The sequence below is a fragment of the Trichogramma pretiosum genome, unplaced genomic scaffold (assembly GCF_000599845.2).
Source record: "Trichogramma pretiosum strain Unisexual culture from Peru unplaced genomic scaffold, Tpre_2.0 scaffold15, whole genome shotgun sequence".
Lineage (NCBI taxonomy): Eukaryota > Metazoa > Arthropoda > Insecta > Hymenoptera > Trichogrammatidae > Trichogramma > Trichogramma pretiosum.
The window spans coordinates 1540741-1565909 of NW_019641686.1; the positions used below are offsets into that span (position 1 = coordinate 1540741).

Here is a 25169-nt window from a genome sequence, read left to right on the forward strand (position 1 = left end):
GCCGGGATTCGTCAGTATTATTTTCGACTCGCTATCAGCAACTACGCAGTTGTGCAAAATAAGCCGTACAAACTTTTGCGCAGCAATTATAATTCTGCTTCCCGCATCAGTTACTAATTAAATCGATCTGTTAACGTATATTGTATACACATACAAACGATTGTGATATTATCAAGCTAAGCCTTGAAAGATCTGAAGTAAATCTAGTCGTCTTTTTTTGTAAATATATATTACAACAAAGAAGAGTTCAAATTTGAAGCTTTGCATCATCGAGAAAAAGGAGTCCTGCTGCATACAAGCTAAAACACGCGCAGACGTTCGAGCCATCAGATAAAAGTCAAGAGATACGTTTTTGGAGCATCATGTCTGAATCTCACTTCGACCAGTACGAGCACTTCAACTACGACTACGACAAGTACATCCCTGCCCGCGCCAGCGGCAAGAATCGTAGCAAGCGCGAGGCCAATATGCATACCAATCACTTCGATCCGAGCGGCCATTCGAGAAAAATCCTCACGAAACTCGTCAATACCGAGCACAACAAACGGGCAATTACCAAGTCTTAGGCTGTGCTCTTCGATTGCCTTTATTATTAATTACACGATAAGGTAAGTTGGCCCATTACGGCTCTTGATTCTCATATACATTGCTTCGGTTGAAGGTCGCGCATCTCGAGGGACGCGAATAAAAAAATATCCTTTAGACCTGTCTTAGGGGCTTTGTTTTTATTTTGCTTCTCTTGCGCGATCGTGTTTTCTCAGCGAGAGTTCGTTTGACATCGAAGATGGCGCCAGCTACCTAACTGCGTCTTTCGAATAATGCAGCAGATGCAGGTCACGGTCGACTCGTCTGCAGATTCGTTTCAAATCATTAAACAATTGCGATTTTTCTCGATTTTTTCACTAATCTGCTTTACGAATTCCCTTTTTCAAGTACTTGTTTGCGTTTGCCATAGTGCTTAATGAAAATATTTTTATATTTATGATGCCGCTGCTGACATCAAGAGTCTTTGTCTTTGTTCAATAACAAAGAGCTGCTTTGTTAAACGTTTTTTTTTAACGATATCAGTTAAAATGAATTTTAGAAAATTACCTTACAACCCCATGAATAACTCTTGAATCTCATTATAAATTGTCAATTATAAAATATATTCTTATGTGATAATATTACATATAATATTACAATGGTGTTATTTTTACACATCAAACTTATAAATATGTTTTATCTGTTTCAGGAGTTTTTGAAAGCTATTTGGAAATCGTCTAATACACTTAGTACTACCGATTGGTTTGCTGTGATACCTGGAAGCTCCTAATTTCATGCATCATCCTTCGACTTTTGTTTGATAAGCGCATTTATAAGGAAATAATTTAATTAATAATATTAGTTAATTAATTTCAAATAACTTAAGTTTGTCTTATCAAGTCAATTCGCGCATTAGTTTCAAAATTGAAAATTATGCCTTGAAAATTATTATTATAAGATCTTTTTCTTGTCAATAGTTATAATATCTATGTGGCTTGAATAAGAAATCATCAAAAAAATTATCATTTTTTCATTTTCTTCATTTTAGCTTGTATGTAAAAATAGCTATTATTAGATTACTGTTTTTTTGTAAACTTTCCAAGGTTATTCAATAGTCTTGACTATTAAATTTAAAGTTTCCTATGTTAAACTGAGTAATGTAAAAATACTTAATAAAATACTTGTTTCGAAAAGCACACTTGAAATTTTTATTTCAAATCCTTTTATGTTTGGGTTAATCTTAGATAACTTTAATTTTTCTTGATATTGATGAAATATTTCTGAAAAGTAGTAGTTTATACTTGCTTACATCATTCTAGAGTTATTAAGACAAAAGTTTGAGTTGATTGATCTTGACAATGTAGGAATATAAGAATATAATGAATATATCCAATATTACTCATTTGTGCAAGTATAAAATTTAAATTACTTACAATGTTTCTGGGAAATGAATTATTGGCAAAACATTTTGAAAGAACCATGCATTATAATTATCATACTGTTTAGTCAGAATATATTAATGAAGATGTACTAATGCTATCTAATAATATATAATATCAAAGGTATCAACTGATATGTTGAAAGTTTAGTTCAGTTACCATACTTTTGAGACTCAATGTTGATTCTTCATAACATACAGAGAAGAGATTTTCAAGAATTAGAAGCGCGAGTATTTCTATTACAAAAATTCTGTGTTTGCTGTCAATTTTAAGTTATTTATTAAATATACTACAACAAATATACAGTATTAAATATTCAGTACAAATAAAAATCTCTTTTATATATGCAACTGACAAATTAAAAAGATTAGTAGAATAGGTCTCTATGAGAAAATGATAAACAATATTATTATGTTGAACTCTAATAGTTTTGAAGTTATGTATAATATGAATTATAAACAACTCAATTGAATTGTAGGTCAAACTTCAATACTTATACAAAAATCAAATTTGCAGGGAAAAAAAATATTGAAGAGAATATGTTAAAAATAAAATATAATCAATTCATTTTCTATTACTGGTCTTTAACTTTAAGAATGTTGTAACAACCACGTACAATTTTTCTTTTTTACAATATTAAATTTATAAAAATTGTAGTCAAACTGGATATTATAAATATTATTTTCGATTGGTAATATCAGCATCTATTTTAGAAGATTATAAATTCAATTGGTGAATTGTATTTGTATATTTTTATTCACCATAACACTTACTGTCGTCGATCGAAAGGTCCATAAACTCCGTAAATTAATTGTTTATTCATTTTCATCAAACAAATGCAGTGCTCTGCGCACCATAGAAAATACAATTTTTAAGCGAGATCGTTTCAAATAAATAATTAAAATTTTCAATTTGTAAGATTTAAATTTGTGAAATCCAAAATAGAACAATACTGCTTAGCTACGAAGCTGACGCTCAGCTTATTAGTGATGCTTTGGACAAGTCATTCAATTTTTTGGAGCAAATTCTCATATCAATAAGAGAATTAAAGCCAAGTTAGGGTAGTTATGCAGTTGGATTATTATTTTGTACTGCTTCTGTTAGAAATTAAAATGAACAAAAATAAGTAATTCTACTCAAGTTTCTTTAGTTTCGAACAGGAATTAGATGGCAGCATTTGATTTAATACAATTGAACATTTCTAATACATGATATGATTTGATATGTGTAAATTATTTCATATCTGAAAAGCATTTCGATACTTTGTTTTTAATAAAAAATTTAACAGGAATTTTGCTGGTTAGCATCAAAAAATGAATTCATCGACCTAAAAAACCGTAGAATAAACCCAAGTTATTGTATGCCAGCAGTGCTTGGAATGGATCGTAAATATAAATATGATGAATTTTCTCTCATTAACAAATGAACTATTGAATTTCCAAAGTGTTACCAAATTTATTTTAATTTTTGTTTTCCGACTATAATTATTGTTGATCAGATAGATATCAGTTTCTATCGTCGAAGATCAAATCTCATTAATTTTATTAAAAATAACAATGACGTAACAGATATTGAGAATCTTGATCAGCAGCTAGAGCTATATCTCAAATAGACCTTGCACGAATACGTGCATGCAATTAAAAGCTCTCGCACGACGATTAAAAAGATATCACAACAGACTTTGGCGAAGTACAGCAGAAAATGATCATAAATACGGTTCCTCTTGACACACTCTTATCAAATGAGGAGATTTTTTTCACGCATATTATATAAACAAAGCTACGACGCTCATAGCAGTGCAGCAGCTCCGAGCGAGCCATTCTCGATTTATTTACAAGCGAGCGCACATTTGTCGCTCCGCTGCTGGACGAGCGAATCGCGCGGACGCGGTAATTCGATCTCGTTCGATTAATGCCATTCGGAACGTCACGATGTTCAGATCGGCCAGTGCTGTTGTTGCCGTTTTAATTTTCATATTTTTATCGGTGCGAGCTGATAGCGACAATGCACCAATCGTCGAAACACCTCTAGGCAGTGTCAAAGGGTACAGAAAAATTTCACAAAACGGACGCTCCTACTCGGCGTTCGAAGGACTCCCTTACGCTTTGCCTCCAATTGGAAAACTTCGCTTTGAGGTAATCAAGTCCATAAAAGTTATAAGTGTGCAACGAAAAGATGTGTTTTCTGTGAGAAGTATTGACAATTGATTGATATGTTTAATACTATAAATTCTCGAGAATAACATCTCAAGTCGAGTCTTGTTAGCATTTGAATTGAATTTTTAACTGTAATTTTTTCAATGTTCTTCAAATTTAATGAATTTTGTGTAAAAATTTGTATTTGTACAAACCGTGTTTAATTTTTATCGTTGTCATCACTCTGTTTTTTTCGTAGCCAAAATCTCATTAATCTAAGATTAAAATTTTCGTGCGAATTCACGTCATTTCTACGAAAATATATGATAAAAGCTGCCGTGACTATTATGCAAATTAGGCATTCTGAATTTTTTCAAAATGTCATCAGTTATTGACTAAATAAGACTCTAGGGACCGCTGCTCAATGCATAATAAATAATAAATGATTTTTTATTTATTTTTTATCGGCGCGCGATATCTAATAACACACGCAGCCACCGCAATCGGTGAAAAAATGGCCTGGAATTTTACTGGCGACGAGCAAGTCCCACCCGTGCCTCCAGTATAACCATATACCGGCGCGCATGGAGGATAGCCCGATCGCAGGCTCGGAGGACTGTCTTTATCTGAATGTCTACGTGCCGCAAGTCGAGCGAGCCGGCCCCTTGCCCGTGGTCGTCTACATACATGGCGGCGCTTTCCAAATGGGCTCGGGAAATTTGTACGGGGCCAAGTACATCATGGACAAAAATGTCATCTTCGTGACGTTGAATTATCGCTTGGGACCTCTCGGTACGCGACGGCGAATAAACGAATCGTGTAAGATGATGATTTGACTTTTTTTTTCTTTTCAAGGTTTCTTGAGCACCGAAGACGGCGTGGTTCCCGGTAACATGGGTCTGAAGGATCAAAGCATGGCCCTGCGCTGGGTCCACGACAACATCAAGCACTTTGGCGGCGATCCCAAAAAAGTAACCATCATAGGTCAGAGCGCAGGAGGCGCGAGCGTTCATTATCACTACTTGTCGCCCCTTAGTTCCGGCCTCTTTCACGCAGGCATATCGATAAGCGGCACTGCTCTATTGTGCTGGGCCCAGGCGGAAGCCGCTCAAGAGAAAGCCCGAAAGCTGTCAGATTTGATGGGTTGCCCGACAGGTGACAATGCCAAAATGATCGATTGTTTGAAGAGCAGACCTGGCAACGCGATTGTGCAAGCTGTCAAAGAATTCATGGTATTTTTATCAATGACTCGTAATTCATAGGTTTGCTATCAGATGCTAAGAAAAATGACACAATTTGAATTTATTGCATAGCCGTGGCTGTACAATCCTTACACGCCGTTCGGACCAGTGGTGGAAAAGGTAGGAAACAAGCCTTTTATCAATCAACCACCTGTGGAGCTGCTCGCGAGCGGACACGTGCAAGACGTGCCGTGGATAACAAGCGTCACCAGCGAGGAGGGGCTCTATCCAGTTGCCGGTACGAAATAGCGAATGGACCTAATGTCGAATGAAATGGAAACTGAAATAATACACGCTTGTATACGTGAATACAGATTTCGCTGCCAGCGAGCAACTTCTGCAGGAGCTGGATGAAAAATGGGAAAAGCTGGCACCGCACTTGCTCGACTTTAATTACACAATTAGCCCGGATATTCACGGACAAATTTCACAAAAAATCAGAAGACATTACCTGGGAAATAACCCCATTAACAGGGATAACGTGGGTTCAATCACGCAAATGGTCGGCGACAGGCTGTTCGTGGTGGACGGCGAGAAAGCCGCGCGGATGCAGGCCAGAGTTAATAAGAGCCCGGTGCACTTTTATTACTACACCTACAGAGCCTCGGCGAGTCTCAGCGATCTGTTTACTGGAACTACCGAGGACTTGGGTGCGTTGAATTTCCCATGACGTTTCTTTCGATTACTTTAGTTTTGCTCGGATTTTCGAACGAAATTATTTTTGGAAAATTTCAACGAATTGGCTACTTAAAAATGCCTATTGATCGATTTTCGATTGTGTGTCTGGATTTGTAGGTGTCAGTCATGCCGATGATGCATTTTTATTCGTCGAAAATCCTTTTATGAAGCCAACAACTGAAGACGATTTGGCGATGAAAGACGATTTGTTGCATGTATTAGAATCTTATGCTTCAAATGGGTAAATACGTTTAAATAATTACTTAGGAACTAATAATAATTAATTAAATTATGCGTTCAAACTATCCAGGTCAAGTGGATTAGTTTCTCACTGGAATCCTGTCCGTCCTTCAGACGAAGATTTCCACTTCTTACATATTAAAGGACCATCAAATTTCGATATGGATAGTAAGAAAAATTTTGGTGAAAAATTATTTTGGAAATCTATTCATTTTGAAGAAAACGCTCTTGATTCTGCAAAAAACAGAGATGAATTATAATTGTATCTAATCAAAAGGGTAAAAAATATTTTATAAAATATTATTCAAAATGTATTTACTGATCGATAACGTTTATTTAATTACTAATGGTTATTTTTAGCTTGAATTATTAAAAAAAAAATAAATAAAATTCATTATGCAATAGGAAAAATTGTCTCAATTATAGTTTTCATCACTGTTTATCATTGTTTAATTTTATCATTAAATTTTAATGTTTAAAAAATATTTGTGTATTTTCAAGATCGTACTCCTAAACCCATAAGTGCAAAATTCACAGGATTATAAATTAACCTGCGTTACACTTCATTCAAAAATGATTAATGCAACTCGCTTTTGTTGACAACAGTCGAAAGCAGAAAACTCAATTTACATTGTAAAAAAATCAGACTTGTAAAAGTGGCTTTGTGAACAAAAATTTCTTTCAATTTTTATTGATTATTCTATTGTTCATAGAGAATGGATAGTAGAGAATAATAGATTAGGAGCATGAATGTAGCATAAAAATTTGTGAACAAAGCATTTCCAGATTGTTACATATAGCTGTGATTTTACCTTTTTATTAATTGGATGGCGCAGTATCAATTTCGACTCCTCCGAGAACTCCGCAAATTAGCCATAGTCATTTTAATTACATTTGGGCATTTGACGGTACTGAATGTCAAATCGAAAATCTCAGTGTTATTTACGTGAAACGTTTAACGTTAGTTCAGTTCAGGCGTTGCGACTACTTGGACTTGACTTAGTCGATTTAGTTGATGATAAAATTTGATATGTCAAGTTTCAATGAAAAAGTGATTACAAATGGACGATAAGTGATTTTAGCTTGATAGAAATATAAAAACGTAACCTCACCAATATTCAATTACGTGCGCAAAAAACATCTACGATCTAGTTGTACCCCTGTGGTTCAAGTCGTGATGAAGAGCATTGTGTTATGATCTTCAAAGAATTGCATATGTATAAAATCCGCTGTATAAAGGCCGCGATTGATATTCGAGAAGCTGATGCTGAACGAACATCTGAGCGACGCAAGGTTGCAGACAGCCTGCGGACTGATGGTGTCGATGCATAGGTCCGTGCAGCAGTCGCTTCGAGTCCGATCTTCTAGACTATGTTTACGTACGAAATGTTGGAAAAACTGCGGACAACGTCGAAATAATCGACGTGCGCTACAATGTGTTAGTTGAGACGTTGCATTATTTACAAAGGCAAAACATCCGGATCCGCCAAAGCCATCAGGGTTTACTCCATCGCCGACAAGTACAACCTGTCGCACTTGGAGAAGCAACTTTCCATATTAATCAAATTCAACACTCGAAATTTCATGGCTTCAAATAAAATGAAAAAGATCTCGGATCCCTTGCTGTACAATAGTAGGAAATTACACGTTGAAAGAACGAATAGCTCAATTTTCATACACTTTAAGTGCCTGTAATTATCCATACCAAATTTTTTATTGTTGTGGTTGTTTGTGTTTATGTATCTTAAATGAGGCATTTGTGTTCACTGTACTTTTTATCAGCACGTAAAATCGTTATTTTCTTGTAATAACTATAAATCAAATAGAATTATTGCTAAACAATTAAATTTAATTTTTTCAAATTATACTCATTGCTATACATATCAAAACTTATGAAATATTTTCCAATACTTAACTTATCGTTAGGAATGAACTAATTTCAAAATTGAAAAAAATATAGAGAAATTTTAATTTAAAAAATGTACTTGCGCGTTTTTCATATCAATTTTGCAGCTCAACATTTGATTGTGTAAAAAGTCTTGATAAAATTCTTTATTATTTGGGAAAATATAAGTTACCCCAATAGATGCTTCATTTCTAGGCAACATTAGATGGTTGTAGTACTGTTTTTGTTTATTAAAGAAAAGTAACCTGACGTTTTTTGAACACTACGAAGAGAGAATCCGATTTATTAAAGTATTGGAAAAATCTATTGATACTACAATGACTTGGCGAGGAGTTCGTTGTTACTTTACCGGTGTTTGGTTGATGATATTAATAAATTTACTTTTTTTGAACAACGCATTTATGTAAACTATAACGAATGAATAGCATAAACGCGAGCAGAGCAGCAGAGGGATAGAAGCAAATGAGTGGCCTTGACTTGCAGATGTGACCTGTACAAGACGGATATGTTTTGGACTGCATGAGAAATCGAACCACAAAACCACGAATCTATTCGGACAGCCGTCCAGGAGCCGTCAGCTCGCCGACGAGCACTTGACTATTGTATACTGTCCGTATTGTCACTGTTGCGCCTTAGTGTGCTGTGCTCTTCTTTTCATATAAGTTTTTGTTGTTTTCTTTCCCTATTTCTTAAATATTGAAAAATGTATCTCCGCATTAAACGCCACCAAAGTACACGCTTTTGACAATGATTTATTCTTGTGCTCGATTTTCAAAATTCAAATAAAGGATAGTTGAATAAAATGGGTTATCGAATAATGTTTCTTATACATTTCTAGTGTACTTTGTATATTATAGTTAAATAAAAAATTATTCTGCAAAAGGAATCCTTTGTTTGAATAAATTATTTATAAATCATTTATGAATTCGGGATTGTTCAAAATTCCGCTTCGATGTAATCAACGAAGTTATCATTTTATAAACAGCGCCTAAGTAATCTTACAACTCCCAGCATGGAACGATGGAAAGTAACATAGCTACAGGCTCAGTGTACGATGGCATAAAAATCATAATGGTATAAGTTGTTCATCATTATTGTCACTTGCATTTTTTATCGCTTATGAGGTTTGAATGTGTGAAAATTTTAATGAAAAGTATGCGACTTTATTTTTTTAAATAATTACATTTTAAAGAAAACAATCAGTAATAATAAATTTAGTGTATTATTAAGAGTGAGTAAATATTCGTAAATACGTACGACCTTTAACATTTAGTCAGGAGATTTAGTTAAAAAAAAAGAATTTTACCGAGAAACTATAGTACTTTCTCTCAAATTCAATTACTAAATTCACATTGTCACGTGCCCGTTTTGCCACTGAGTAAATTTAGATCCGAGAATAATTAGATGAAGGTAAAAATAGCGATACAACAGTCCACTTGGTTTTTCAAGTTTTATTTTTGAAAAATTAATTATTTAAAAGTTTATTACATACAATTTTTTCAATTTATGACGTGATACTGTATTTTTTTTTTTTACAACAACATAAAAACAATGAACAGCAGAAGTATAAAAGTTTTATTAAAATCAAGCTGAAATTGGCCAGTGCTTTTTTTGTACCGATGACTTATTTACCCCAAGAGCCAATGAATGTAGATAGGTGCATGCGAGCTCAATACCTGTTTTGATTGGACGTCGGTCGTCGTCGCGTAACTTAACGAAATGGTTTTGCGATAACAAGTAGTATACAGAGCTGCTGGGCTGCACATAAAAATTGTGCGTAAAGTGCCAGCCCACATATACCCTTTGTAGGTATTTGTTTTTCCCTGTACACATCGCCGACCGATTGTCTTTGCACAAGTCATTCTCGCGCGCGAGTCCCGCGTCACCACTGGCGTATAATAATTCTCTCTTTCTCTTCGCGAGCCGATACGTATTCCCGTATACTTAGTAACTTTTACGATCGGAACATTTTACGATTGCCCCGGAGAATTGGTTTTTCCCATAATACATTGATCCGAAGAAATGTTCTGATCCAATGCAATGCTGATGGGTTTTCCGGGTTAGGCAAGGATTCTACAAGTGACATAAGTATGAGCTTGCAAATGGGAATTATGTGTTCGGTTTGATAAATAGTCAATTATCTCTCAGCAATTTGAAACCGAAAATTAAAATTGAAAATCAAGATTAGACGATTTTAAGCTGGAGGCTTGCACGAATAATTTTCTCAGGTATAAACATTATAATCTCTCACTTTGTATCGGAAATGATTTTTCGACGCGAAAGAAAGGTATACCCGCTCCCTTCTAGTTCAATTGTACACGTTAGAAGAGAAATGGTTAATAGTCCAAATAGCTGTGCAGGCCGTAGCGTCAGAGCAACAGCAGCCGCTAGAAGCGCGGGTCACGTAGTCGTTGAACGGCTTCGTGGCTAATGTCGAGTGACGGAAACACGCGTCGCAAGCTCGTAGTCCGCAGCATTATCCGCGACAAGATCGTCCTTTTTTCTATACGATGTTACAGGTATCCGAGCAAGCTCGTGCAAGTACGTTGCACATACGTAGGCTGCCTCGTGTGCTCACGGGTGAACTTGCGACGCGGCGCAACAGATGCTCGCGAATCAGGCCACGACGTACGTAGGTACACGCGTATCACGGGGAGTAAAAAAGCTCGGCGCGAGAGCAGCTCCGCAGCAAGCGCAGGCCGGTGGCGCAACAGACAACACAAGGGGTTGGCGTCGAGCGTACATACGTGTGTGCGTGATGTGCTCCTGCCTCACTGCCTCCAGGGAAGAGAGACTATATAAAGCTTTTACCGCTCGCGGATACCAGCAGTCTTCGTTTTAAACGCCTCGTCGCAAGCTCTCTTTCTCTCTTACACTCACTCACTCTCTCTCACGCACACACGCCACTGTGCGACACGATAAACGGGGTGCTGGTGGCCCAGACGGTGCTGTAATTTGTCCTGAAACTTTGCAGAGAGTCAATCGGTTTTGACGTGCCCAAGTGATCGTCGTGATACTTCGCTGCGGGAAATCTGCATTCTCGGAACAAATCTGATTGACGATTTTTCTGCTTAAGCTGTAAATCATTCGGTAAGTACTACAAATTTATTTTCAAATTTTTTTAACTTCTCGATCGTATGAATAATCGGCTGCACGAGAAGCTTCTACGAGACAGAAAGAGAGAGCTTGAATATTTTTATTTAAATGTAAGGAGCGGCTCATTATCGATTGTTCGAATAAACGTTGATCCCCTTTTTTGATGCGCTCATGCATTATTGCGACCGCAAATAATAATAAAGAAAATATTGATTGCACAAGGGTTTATAGAGGATACGCGATTAGCTTTAAGATACTTTTTTTCTATTTCCTCGCTACGTACGATTACTTGATCTTGTCACTTTCCGCATTCGTTCCATGGAATTGTGTTTTTTTTCCATAATGAAATTTAATATTGTAACAATGAATTATTATTCATTTCAAATTGCGAGGCTCTGACGAATTTTAAAACTTTTATTTACAGTGAATTTAAAAATACCGAAAACATTTTAACTTTCAAACCATGTTCACTTTTAATAATTTTGAATAAAAGTTTTTTCATTTCAATGGATGAAATTAAAATTATTCATTTTTAATTGCAACAAAGTACTCTGACACGTGTATTATTAATTTTATAGAATTTCATTAAAAAAAATTTTACTGACACGTGTATTATTTATTTTATAGAATTTCATTAAAAAAAATTTTACTCAATTAACAAGAATTCATTTATTTTTTAACCAATGCTGAATAGCGTATCAAAATTTACGAACAATTTTCATCAGTTCCTATTGTATGAATAATAATTAGTTTATCCATAACAATTTGATTAGTTCGTCGTCATCCTAGTCAAATAGATAAAAGATTTATTTTCAATTCTTTCAAATCAAATCTTTTTCCGTTAATCATAACGATATTTTATATGATCATATGATAATTTTGATCTTTTTTTATAAAAAATAAATATTGTTCCTCTGAATCACGTATCCTCTTCAACTGTTACTTTTTTCATTGTAATTGCCTTGAGAAGTTGTTGGTTTTATTTGTTCGTTTTTAGATATTCAAAAATGGGCAGCCAGAACAAGACGTTCAATGCATCGACAATTCAACTGATCAAATGGTTCGGAGTAAGCTGTTTATTGGTATCGGTTGTGGCGTCACAAGTCCAAGAAAACTTGCATATCAACGAGCGCCACGGCAAGCCCGATATGAGCATGGGTACGTGAATAAAGAAAGATTTTATGATATAATTTCAGCATTGGTGGTGCATTAACGACCCTTATTTCTCTTACTTTTTTTCAATTTAATAATAAAAAAATGTGCAAATAATTGAATCGTACGCAAAGAAAAGCTTTGTCTTTTGCGCGTCGCGCGCGAAAATTACAGGAAACGTATGAGTTGCTCGCACGTAAAACAACGCTATGTGTACGCCTCTATATATTCGCGAGTACGTACGTGTAAAACTTGAGAACCTATGCGAATGGACAATTAAAAGTGGTAAATTCGCACTGGCATATACAGCACAAGTTCAGATTCTTGCTTTTGCATGTTATATGTTTGTGTGCGTGCGTCTGTGGGTGTGCACACGATCGTTATGCGATGTCACCAGCCGCCCCTACATCGTACGTGTGTGTACCGTGCGGGGGTTTTACGCCCAAGAGAAACCGAACTCCGTTTGTTTAATTTGTAGCTCGTCTCGCGACTAACACACGGCCACACGCGCGAACACGTACGTATGGACGAACGCGCGCACGAAGCTGCTAACAACCAATTCGAATCGAATAATTAAATAGCTCGTATGTGCGCAGGACTCGCGGGGCTCTTTTGTCGTTCGCCTTAGGTTTATATATAAACCAGGCCGATCGTTCGTATGAATTATCCTTTCGTCCCAATAAAGCGCGACGGTGGAAAAGCCTCAATTTTACACAAAATCTCTACTTGCGGTGGAGTTAATGTTACGACGAAAAGGAAGAAATCTTGGGTGACGTCAAATGGATTAAAATAACGTAATTCTCGCGGTGGCGGCGGCTGCAGCTATGCATGCGTCAGTTGCGCGCGTGGCGCGTCGGGGGAGTAGAAAAAAAAATCAACGGGATGATTCAACGAACATAAATTGAATATATGAAATCAAATAGCAGCAACGCGCCATCGGAAAGTCGTGGGCTGCGCGACAGCTTGCACAAATTTACACAATCGCGTCATTTCGCTGCGGTTTCGGATTATTAGTATGCTTTCTGATAAGATACTGTCTTGATTGGTTTTTGTACAATAAAAAGAAAAAACTTCAGCAACACAATATTTAAAACTTCAGAGTGATGGCGTTGAAAATTAATTTTGATATAACTAAAATAAAAAAGGATAACCGCGATTGCACGATTTTATGCGATTCAGCTATTCTTAACAAAATCGCATAAGGTCAAACGGCTTCATTTCGAAATTTCAAATGGCGTATAAGGATGAAAAAATATCTGCGGAAAGCTTCACTAAGGCTAATTGAAAAAAAGAAACGAGGACTCGTTAAACAAATGTCTTTTCGTATAAGATAGCGACTCCATAGTGCTCAGCGCCTACGCGTATGTCGATGATTGCGAGATAAGGCACGGTGAATTCTATTTTTCAAATGAGCCATAAAAAGTTGACGTAATTCAAAGGCCACCGTGCACGACTGTTTCCTTATTTTTCTTTCGTTTCTTTTTATTTATTCAGAATTTATAGTATATCCTCACAATTCAACGATTACTCGCGGTACTTTTGCGTGACGAGGTGTAATTTTTATCATATTCCCCGAAGAGTTTCTAACTATAAATCATAATAAACATGTGATTGGAGGGAAGTTACTTGTTACTAATTTGGAGTTTTTCCTGCACATTTCGCTGACAAAGTTCACCCTAAGAAAAGTACTTTACTTTTCAAATTATGTCAAGCAAGGAAATGTAGTATTAATTCATTTTTGATCAATAATTTCGAGAGTACCCTTTACATAACTTTTAAAATGTTTCATTTACAATCAGCACAGGCATAACATTTGTTTCGCATTAAACTCGATGTTTGCAGTTCCAACCTTTCAAATCGGCAGCAGATACGGTCGCAGTCCCCTTCCTGGAAAATCGGTTGACAGGGCCAATAGATTACTGATGATGGTACCAAGAGTAGATCGTTTCTATTTCGGTAGCCGTTACGGCAAAAGAGGGTTGTCTTCGTCATCGGCAGCGGCATCTCCGCTTGTATCGCATCAGCAGGAAGAGCAGCAACCATCGCTACACGATAGGACTACCTTTGACGACTTTTTGAATAGTTATGGTTTGACGGAGAAGCAGTTCAACGACATCAAGAGAATAGTCCAAGAGGAGCGATGGATTAATAACGAGGGTCAAGCCGAGATCAGTAATGATTTGTATCTCGATCAAATATAAGTCCACCAACCAGATATATTACATATAAATACAAATGTGAAATCGTATTACATTACCAAGTCCTTAGTTCCGAAGTTGTCGTGTCACGTGTGTATAATCACTTGCATTAAGTTTTGTTTTTTGAACGGTTGTTATGTCAAATTTCGTACTTTTTCGACTCGATATTTCTTGTGTTTTTGATCGGAAACAATTGCATTAAACGAGTTGGATTTTTTTAAGTGTATTATTCTAATTGGTTAAATAATTATACATATGCCCGAAAACGTGAAAGTTTAACTGACATATTTCTCTAATTATTTTGAATATATAAAGTAATTTAGAAATGTCATTTTTAACATCTTTTTTCAAGGCCTAACTATGATTCACTGAAATACTTTTTCATGACTATAAAAAGCAAGAATTATCATTATCGTATTTTGCTATTTTCACAGTTACCTTTATTTGTGTTAGTCTATAATAGTCATCTTGATTTTAACTTTTTGTCTATACCAGTGACTGAATTTATAGCATACCAATGATTGTTCTAGTCGAATAACTATCAATTGTGTGAATCAAACGTTTGAAGTAAAAAAAAAAAAATAAATGTTACATTTGATTATTTTGTAAGTAATGTAAGTTTTATTGAAAACCCCAGGAGTTAATGAAATAATATACATGAATAAAATAACTGAACAGGATTAAATTTTAATTTTTCATTACAATTCCTGCAAAACAAAATTTGAAATTTATTGCCGCGCGACTCCGAGGAACGATCGAGTTACGCTCACAAAAGTTGCACAATACTTTCTTTTTTCTGCATATATGTATGAAGACTTACGCTTTCGGATCTGCGACTTTTCATACACACACGCGTATGTCAAAAAAAAAGTATCGAAGCTGCGGCAGAGCGGCGGCGGCGACCGTATGTGACACGGTTGTGCATTAGTAGCATGATTCGCCATAACTAATGACAAGCCGTTTTATGCCGTAGCGCGTTGAAAATTTCTCGATTAGGGTAATAAGGATCCTTCGCTCGAACGTGATTGTATACATATACATGGCTTTATGTAACTGAAAATGTTCACGATCGAGAGAGGCCAAGAGAAAGTCGCTTCAGCGAAGAGACTCTTTACTTTTTTATTTTTTAACATTAATCATTAGCGAGCGTTCTATTTAGGTTGATAAATCTTTGAACAAAGCAAATTTTTTTTCGTTCAACGTTGTCAACTGATAAACTTTGTTGATAGCCACGTGAAAAAGAAGAAAGAAAATAAACAAATTGTAATAGCACCCGATTGTGACGTATGTGCACATATAAGGGCACTTTAATGCGCGAGTGAAAGCAACTCGAAATCTCAAAATTTTTTTATACTCTCGACAATTCTTATGGGCAAACCAATGGCGGCGCGAACACCTTTGCCGTGTCATTTCCTTGTGTACGCAGGTATAACACATTTATACTGCATAGCTTCGCAAATCCCGTGTGCGGCAGCAGCAGCAGCAGCAGCAGCAGCAGCAGAAATTATAAATTAAAATTCCGCACGCGCAAATGTTTACGTATACAACACGAGAGCTGGTGACATTTATTTCGTTACGCCGCGGCTATATAATAGAAAAGTTTTGCTATGCAGCAGCTGTATAGAGGCCCCGGTGATGTGAACTTATATTTAGCCGAGGCGATATTATATAGCGAGTGTCGGTAAAATTGTCTGATGAACAATTTTTGCATCATTATTTTCGTAAGAACACCCACGATGAGAAAATAATTGTTGCTACGATGTCTCTTGATGACAATTTGTTTAAACCATTTTTTACGAAAAACCAATTTATTTTTATACAATTCATTTCAAGACACATAGTTTAGCTTCTAGAATTGGCATGTCTTTGAAGCAAGAAACGACGCGCTTACCCCCCTTGTATGCGCTATGCATGAAATCTCAAATCAGATAGTAGCATTAAAACGTTGATTTTTCGTGAAAATCTTGGTAAGAATTAACGAGATTTCATAAAAAAATATCAAAATTTAATTTAAAAAACTAGATAAACATTGTAAATCTTGTTTTTTATATTATATTATAGGTAATTGAAAATGGAAAAATGGGGTTTTCTCACTCAATTATAAATCGGAAGATGTGCATATCAAGAAAAATCATCAAGAAAATTCGAAGAGATTCCAGGCAAAAATTTCTTGAAGAAACATCATGGCAACATCCATTTTTTCATCGTTGGTGTTCTTGTAAAGGGAGTGATGCAAAAATGATGCATTAGAAAATTGTTCCGACGACAATATCGTCCGGACTAATTATAGAAGCTCACCGTACGCGTGGTGAAAAGTGCAGAAACGCGTATATCTACGCCGGGTTTTTGCTGCATCACGCGATCGAGTATAAACGCGCTGATGCTCCTACATTAACCACACATACAGGTGCGGAGGGGTTAATGTATCGCGAGCAGCGATGATTTCACTGTGTATACTCTGCTCCCGAGGTTGTGTATGTGCGTGTAATTGCTCTACGTGATTTTTTCACGTTCGTTCGTTTACGCAAATCGTAAAGATCATTTTGGGATTAGTTTTATTTATTTTATCTTTATTCATTTTAATATTGTCGGCATTACAGGTATGCATTGGCTACGAGCTTTAGGAATTAATTAGCGTGCAGTTGAAACGGCTAATAAACGTAATGTTTTATTGCCTTGGAAAGCCTAGCCCAATGTAATATGAACAACGCGTGTCTTTTTTTTAACGAATAAATTGTTCAACTTTTCAATGTCGAATCACGCAATAGCATACAACCAGCGGGAAATATATGTATAACGCATATCGGGAAAGCCCACCCCGTGTCTCGCGCATTGCGTTTCAAAGCTCCATTTGCGGCCCCACGCGCGCATACTTGCGCAGGTGAGGCGCGTGAAAATAATTGACGAGCCCGCCAGTCCAGCATTTATATATAAATATCTATATGCTGTGTACTCGAGGCGAGCACAATACAAGACGCGCCGCGCACCGCTCGCCAAGAACAAAATGTGCATTATTATAGCCTATAACTGCACCGAGGCAGTGAACATTATACGCGTGTCTGCGCGCATGTGTTGTTATACGTGTGCAGCCAATTAGAAAATTCCCGAAGCGTATCATTCACTTTCGCTAATGAAAATGAGGCGCGTCACCGTGGCCGCTGCGTTTAATCGCGCGTATAATGCAAAATGTGCCTCATAATTGTTTCTTTTTCCTTTTTTCTTTTTCTTCTATAAATTGTCAAAATTAACCAACTGCCGCCTCGACTTTCTTGGCGGGTACCAACGATTGATATGCTGTTTTCGCGCGCGCGCTGCTTTGCTCCGCGTGCTCATAGGTGTGTTTATTCACAATTTGGCCTTGCTGACAGGTGAACGATCAATAAAAATATGCTCCCTGGATGACATAATTTTCTCGCGCTCTAAACGGCGAGAAAGTTATTTTGATTCGTTTTTAATATCTTTTATATGACTGTGCACGGCTGTTAGAGCCTATTTTTTGCTTTTTCTTCTTCTTCTTTGTGATAATACGACCGAACTTGCGAACAACACATACACACATGGATCTCTCGTGGGCATAATCGCTGATATATATATACATCATTTACGTAATCGTTGACACATACGCTTGTATACAGATGAATAGTTGCGCGATGTAATGATCGGGGAATTTACTTGAATATTCAAAAGTAAAAGTTTAACGCGCGAGATTTTGAGATATACCTCTCGGGTCTCAACGCGGGTTTTACTAATGAGCATCATCGTTTTGTAAATGTTTTTTTTTCACCTACACGTTAAAAATCGTTATGTTGTAATCCGGGCCTCTACCATGTGTTTATGTCTGTGTGTGTACACGAACTGGTTAACGGGGGATTTAATTAATTATGTGAAGTATACTCAGTACTGCGGGCAATCGACAGTGATAGACAAAGGAGTTTTTGAATATATATTTGTTTTCCTCCGAATTCAAGGTCAATGGATCGTGTCGAGTGGCCATTTAAAAATTTAAAGCCTCGCGCATTTTCAAGCGTAATAAGGCATGCATTGTTTTCGAGCTGTACATTTATCGAAATAGCCTGAATTCCAGCTCGCGCATTTTTCAAGTGAAAAGATCAGCGCCAGTGGTCGTGTGGCGGTGCTGTTGCCGCTGCATTCGCAGGCAAATTTCCGAAAGCTCGTTCTCGGTCTATTCACTTTTATAAAAATGTTATTTAAAATAATAATAAAGAGGAAAAATTTGTTTTTATGATCAAGCTTGTTTTTGGTCTCTGGCGCGCTCGCTGACTCGCGGTACATAATGCGAGCTCGCGATACACACACAAAGCTTTCTCCTTAGCCTCTCGCGAGAAAGCAATAAACATACAGGGCTTTTATACATTGCTGAATACATATTTGCTACTGCCTGGCCTCTCGTCTCGTAGTAGTAGCAGTGGTAGTAGTAGTAGTAGTAGTTGTAGTTGTAGTAGTAGCAGCTCGTTGTCGTAGAGGCCCGGTAGAAATCACGTACAATGTGTATTATTTCAATAAGTACATTCTCTCTTGAACAAGCCGCGAGTTGCTGCTGCTGTTGCTGCGGGGGGCCCTTCAGAACAATGGGCCTCGCGCTTGCGATCGTACCGCAAACGTGTACAAAAATCCTTTACCCATATTCACGTAAATGAGTGATTTTTCAAAGATTTATCAGCAAATGAGAATTTATAGTGTAATATGTTGCAGATCCTGACCGAATGTATTAAATACGAAGCTCGTAAGATAGCGTTGACTGTCAATTGAAATCTCAGCTTGTGCGAGTGCGTACAGAGGCGCTTACACTCTCGTGGCCAGGAAGTTATATGCACGTACTACAGGGGTATACATAAACACGTTGTTGCATCAAGCTGCTTCGTTCGTTCCTTAATATAATGCAAGTGTTGGTCGTTACGCCGCTCGCGAGCTCTCTCGGAGCTTATATAGCGATCGAGACTCGCATCCTAATATTTATGCGCCACGTAAATCGCCATTAGCTAATATAATATACGTAGAGGCAGAGAGAAAGAGAGGGAGTTAGCATCTCTCTCAAAGTTCGGATAACATTTTAATATGCGCGAGAGTGTGATTAATACGTGACGCTTACGCTGCCAAACGTGCGGACGTATATCGTCAGTGTGTGTGTGTGTGTGTGTGTACTTATAAAGTCGAGATCGCTCGGAGAGCAGCAGAGAAAGTACTTATATACGTTTATGCGCGATGTATGCATCCCCCGTGCGATCAACATTTTTGCGCGTGTGTGTTTTTTTTCGTGATTGTATATAATTTGCTCCGATTGTGATGTAACTGCATACGTCACTCTGCCGGATTAAATATTAGATACAGCAACCAGAGTTTACTCGTTTTATTTGATTATTTATGCTCTCTCTCTCTCTCTCTGTTTCTCGAATTATTTTCCAACACCTTACAGCGTTTATAAATCTCGGAATTTGCACAGACTCGAGTAGATTTTACTCTCGTTTTCTTTTGTCGAGCTTGCCCATACGTGAAAAAAGAGTAATTTTCGCGTGTTCAAACAATTTACAGACTCTAACATCGCTGAAATACGTGTAGGCTCGTCTTGTCGGACACAAGACGCGAAGAAATTATAAAAGCGCTTTCTTGTATTTCTCTTAATTGCCACATACATGTCCTGTACCTAAGCCCGGTCATTGGCTTAGCAGCTGTGTCTCGAGCTATAATACAGTCGTGCCGTTCAAGTTTTCTGCCGCTGCTGCTGCTATTGCTTTGCGTCTCTTGTGTATCCTGTAATAATTCAAAGCTCGCGTCTCGTAATTCAGGGCCGTTTAAATTTCATCTTTCTGCATCTCCGAGTCGTTAATTTCTTCTTCCTTTTTTCCCTCCTCTCTCTCGCTCTCTTTCTCATAACGGATCGTCGGATGTAAATAATAAATCTCAAATCGATGTATGAATTATACATTTTGCGCGCGCGAGCCGTATATACTTGCAAGCGCACGTAATTAATAGCCAATTAACGCGTCGACGCGCGCCAGTGCGAGCGAGCGAGCGACACGACAGCTCTCGCGAAAGAAAAGGCGCTCGTTATGTGAGCATGCAGCTCTCGAATGGATCATCGCGCCTCGACGGCAAAATAACCGCTCACCGAGCTACTGTACTGCGCTTCAGCCGACGTCGCTGCTGCTGCTGCTGCTGCTCTTATTATTGTTTTACGAGCCCGCGACGCGTGAACTACATATATATTATTGTATGCGCGACTCGAGGATGTGGGATGTGTGAATCGACTCGTCGTTGCGTAAAATATAATTTCACGGATCCTCAAGGCTCCGAGGACGATCTAAACAATGTGCACACGTATACGTACAATGTCTTATTATATGGATATATACGCGAGAGTGACACGGAGCCCTTGAATGCCAATGTAATGGCAAAAACGAGCGGCGATCGCTAATTCTGTTAAAGTTATGCGTGTGCTTAATTTACAACTTGATACATGCAATTGCCACCTAATCACACGATTGGCGCGCGCGCCTTGGATAAAATCGTACTCGAGCGTCGTAAAAATTTATATAGCTTCAACCAACTCGTCGCCGCATCTTATATATAGATACGCGCTTTGCTCGACTTGTATATATTATACATATGCGCCGCTACGCGGAATATGATTATTTATTATTAACCGTGGAGAGCGAAGTACGCCGGCAACAGCGGCAGCGGCAGCAGGAAAAACTTTCGAGCAAAAGTTTCGTAAGAACGTCGTCGCGAGCGCCAGGCCGATATGTGTGTGAGGATGGCATTCGGCGAGTTTTTGCGGGGATATTTACATATACGATCGCCGCGCAATTCGTGACGGTCGCACAAATATCGTTCGGCACGTCGAGTTACGACACACACATACACACTCGTACACATCGTGCACCTATATAATGCCGTATACATGTATATACGCTTACTTTCTTTTTGGCACGAATCCCACAAGCGCGGCAAAGAAGACGATCGTATCCTGCAAGCGCGAGAGAGTACAGAAAGAGAGAGAGAGAGAGAGAGAGAGAGACGGCAACAGTACATTACGATGTGCATCCAAATGAATATTATGTTACATCGTTACCATGTACACGTATCTAAATACATATATAGTCGCCCACAACTTTTGTTTGGACATGAGGCTTTTGCGCGCTACATATATAAACCCGTCGATCCGCGAGCCATACACGCGTCTATAAAATAGATATACTGCTAGATCGAATTCTGTAATACACCGTCGTGATCCATAATGCTCTGCACGTTATATTTATTTGTAAAAAACTAACCGATTGGATCTTCTTTCTTTTTTTTCTTTCGACCCACGAAGATGATATCTCTGAGGAATAAACTAAAACTTTATATTGAATACATTTATGTATAGTGCTTGAATGCAATCGCTTTCACTGCGAATTTGTGTAACTTCGTTCGGATGATTTATAATCAATATTAATTCAAAAACTAAAATTTGATTTTACAACTGTGATACTTAGCTTGAAAATCAAAATTGTAAGAGTTGCTTATTATGCCGTTTTTGGTAAAGAAAGAACAATACCAAATAATATTTGAGAAAAGCTTTTCCTTAGTAAAAAAATTGCATTTTCGTTCATACTTTTTGCACGATTGTGCTTCGTATATATTTTTCCCTAAACAATTGCTGAATTTGAAATGAAATAAAAAAAGATCGATCGCAAGTCAGGCTTCATTCCAAGGATAAATTGGAGAAAATTTGAATCGCGCAACTGTAAGTCTGTCATATTTTTATAATTCCATAAATTTTCGAAAATCAATTATTGGAGTCGAACGAACAGTTTTCAACTGGCATTTTTAATTTGCATCGATAAGAGCGTTAATCGCACTCCCTCTGGCAAGAATGTCAAAAAAGTTCGGTGGCATGTTGTCTTTGTATAATGATATATTTGGCACAAATGAATAATACTACGTCTTAAAAATGTGCAATAATTATGAGCATAGCCTGCAATCAAAGATTCATAATTGAAGAAAAATTCAACAAAGTTGTATCATTTAACATCTCGAAAATTATTTATTTTTCACAAAGATCCAATATGACTTTTCAGATTCATGATGTGCAGTTCTTGAACCAGTGATTGACTGCTTTCGACTATTAAATGACCGCTTTTGGATATTTAATAATTATACTTTTTCCTTGTCAAATAGTGATATGAAAAAAAAGGAATCGTTCAATATAGATATATCTCCACACAAATATACTTTTATCTGTTTTTTAGTCTCCCTGTTAAAAATTCTCATCGTTAATAATGGTCTAATGATAATAAAATATAGATTTAAAAAGTTTAAAATTCTATAATCATTATTCGGCTTATTTTGATAATTTTTCTGTTCTAATTATGTCACAAATATTAAGAGTCTAAAAAAGACAATTTTATTGTTGCAAAAAATTTGGACTAGTTTTCACCCGTTTTAAATACAATAACATCACTTCAAGCCTAGGCCACAAATGGTGAGTACCTAATCTGTAATTCTGCAAGTGGCAAAATAAAATAATTATACTAGTTAAAGCACAGTCTTCCGTGTCCAACTTCTCTTATGAATTTAGCACAATAATACCGTCGTCGGTAATGATTGCTCCGTAGTTACATTTACAAGTTGTACATATGTCCAGTTCTAATGGCCCTTTGAAGTCCAACAAATTTTTTCGTTGGCTAAAAATTAGCCATAACATGTAAGAAATTCCTAAGCTTCCTTGAAATTTCACGAGAAATACCAATGTTGTTTGCTTGGTTTACGGTTACATGGGCAATTCGAAGAGTCTCATTACGTCGTAAGGGATTCTTAAATCTTATGCGCTTTCATATCTGTGATCAATGTCATACTCCAATAACATTCGAAAAAGAAGTTTAAAAAACTTGCCTTACAATGAGCAGGAGAGATACTCCATGCTACAGTGGCCAAAGAACAGCTGCGTAAAAAACAAAACAAAAAAACCAAAACAAAATCGCTCATTGAGAGAGGAATGTATGTGCGTCGGGCAATACCGATCTGTCATTATACCGAGCTCGAAAGAATTGAAAGTGAAACGATCGGTCCGCACGTAATATAATTGCACAGGCTGACTCATATATTATTCTCCGATATATGCTGGTCGCGCGTATGATATATAAAAAAATGCACCAAAGTACGAAAACGCAAAGACGGTTTCGTTCTATCGTGTGTGCATGTGACAAAATGTCAAGTTCAATTTGCCTCTATCTGTATTGGTTTCGGTGGCATATTCTAGTAACGATAGATATCTCGATCGCAAATAACAACTACAACAACGGCTGAAAACCTTAATCTATATATACACTCTGGAGCTCTCCTCTAAATTAAACGAGAGGGAAACATTGCAGAATACGACTCGTTGCGCGTGGATATACTCTTTGTACGTGTGAACTCGACTTGACTTTCTCGCGTGGAGAGCATTTTACTTTCTCCCGCAAATATTATGCTGCTTCAAGTTCGTATATACTATATATACGTATACATCCTCGGAGCTCCTCAAAAGTAGGTCCAAAGTTTTGCAATGTCTCATATATATATGTATACAGTGTATGTATTGTATAGTGGGCAGTAAACTGCGATCATGAAGCTCGTCATTATAACCGGGCTGCAGCAGTGACGCAAAGCTTATTCTGCACGTGATTCCTTTTCCTGTCCTTTGTTTTATTTAGTTAATTTTTTTTATAAAGACCGGATGCCGGATGATATCCAAACCTTATACATGTATCAATATTTGTAAAAAAATGTTGTACACGAATTTTCATGTGATTGCCAAAATTCAATAATAGATTGATTTTTAAATTTTATAGGAATTCGTTTAATTGTGTAATGCTTGTGTATTCGCTATATATAGACAAAAAGCTTTCATGTTGAAAGCTGCTCAACTCAGGAACGAGATTATTTATAAATTTTTCCAAAGATAATAAAGGAAAAAAAAAAGAAAAAAAGTAGAAGAACATGCTCAAACATAAGCTGTACGAATGGACCTGTCAATCATAAAAAGCTCGTATGGAGCGAGTCTAATACTTCAGTTCGCTATATAATCTTGCTTCAAGCAATATACGAATTCAGTAATTTACATACTTGAATATAAATATATTATAAACATAAATAAAATTATATACAGTTGAAGATGTGCATCGTATACTCGACGACGACTCGAGGAGAAAGTTTGCACATCCATAAGGCCGCGAACTTACAATTTGCTTGTTGGTCTTAGTCGTGGTGGCGGTGTAAAGCTCCTTCCTCGACCTCGTTTCTTTTTATAAAGCCGCGTGCCACGCGCGCGAGTTCGTTCGCATAACAGCTCAAAGCGAGCGAATGTCTTTGTTACAAGCGGGCTTCGATCGCTTCATCGCGATAATCGCACTTTTCTACTTTTTTCCGTGTTCTTTCTATTTTTTCTAGATAGTAGATCATAACATAATGTGTAAAAAACAAACTGCTAAGCTAACACTGAGCTGCAATTGAACACTCGACTTTTCCCTCCCTCGCAGGCTCGCACGTTATAAATCATACAAACGCCAGCTCGTGAG

The 25169-nt window shown here is 37.1% G+C and overlaps 3 protein-coding genes across 3 annotated transcripts; all 3 read left to right on the forward strand.

Annotated features, from left to right (window-relative positions):
* The first annotated feature begins 29 nt into the window (after window positions 1-29).
* LOC106650119 (nuclear protein 1) lies at window positions 30-1721 on the forward strand. Its single transcript, XM_014367944.2, has 2 exons — window positions 30-608; window positions 1235-1721. Exon 1 carries the CDS (start codon window positions 363-365, stop codon window positions 564-566), a length of 204 nt encoding a protein of 67 aa, XP_014223430.1. The 5' UTR covers window positions 30-362; the 3' UTR covers window positions 567-608; window positions 1235-1721.
* Window positions 1722-3779: 2058 nt separating this feature from the next.
* On the forward strand, window positions 3780-6741 carry LOC106649960 (venom carboxylesterase-6-like). Its single transcript, XM_014367691.2, has 7 exons — window positions 3780-4099; window positions 4594-4891; window positions 4955-5331; window positions 5413-5578; window positions 5655-5990; window positions 6136-6259; window positions 6329-6741. Exons 1-7 carry the CDS (start codon window positions 3896-3898, stop codon window positions 6516-6518), a joined length of 1695 nt encoding a protein of 564 aa, XP_014223177.1. The 5' UTR covers window positions 3780-3895; the 3' UTR covers window positions 6519-6741.
* A 4242-nt stretch (window positions 6742-10983) lies between these two features.
* On the forward strand, window positions 10984-15244 carry LOC106650086. The gene is made up of 3 exons (XM_014367875.2): window positions 10984-11254; window positions 12258-12418; window positions 14255-15244. Exons 2-3 carry the CDS (start codon window positions 12268-12270, stop codon window positions 14611-14613), a joined length of 510 nt encoding a protein of 169 aa, XP_014223361.1. The 5' UTR covers window positions 10984-11254; window positions 12258-12267; the 3' UTR covers window positions 14614-15244.
* Window positions 15245-25169: the final 9925 nt, after the last annotated feature.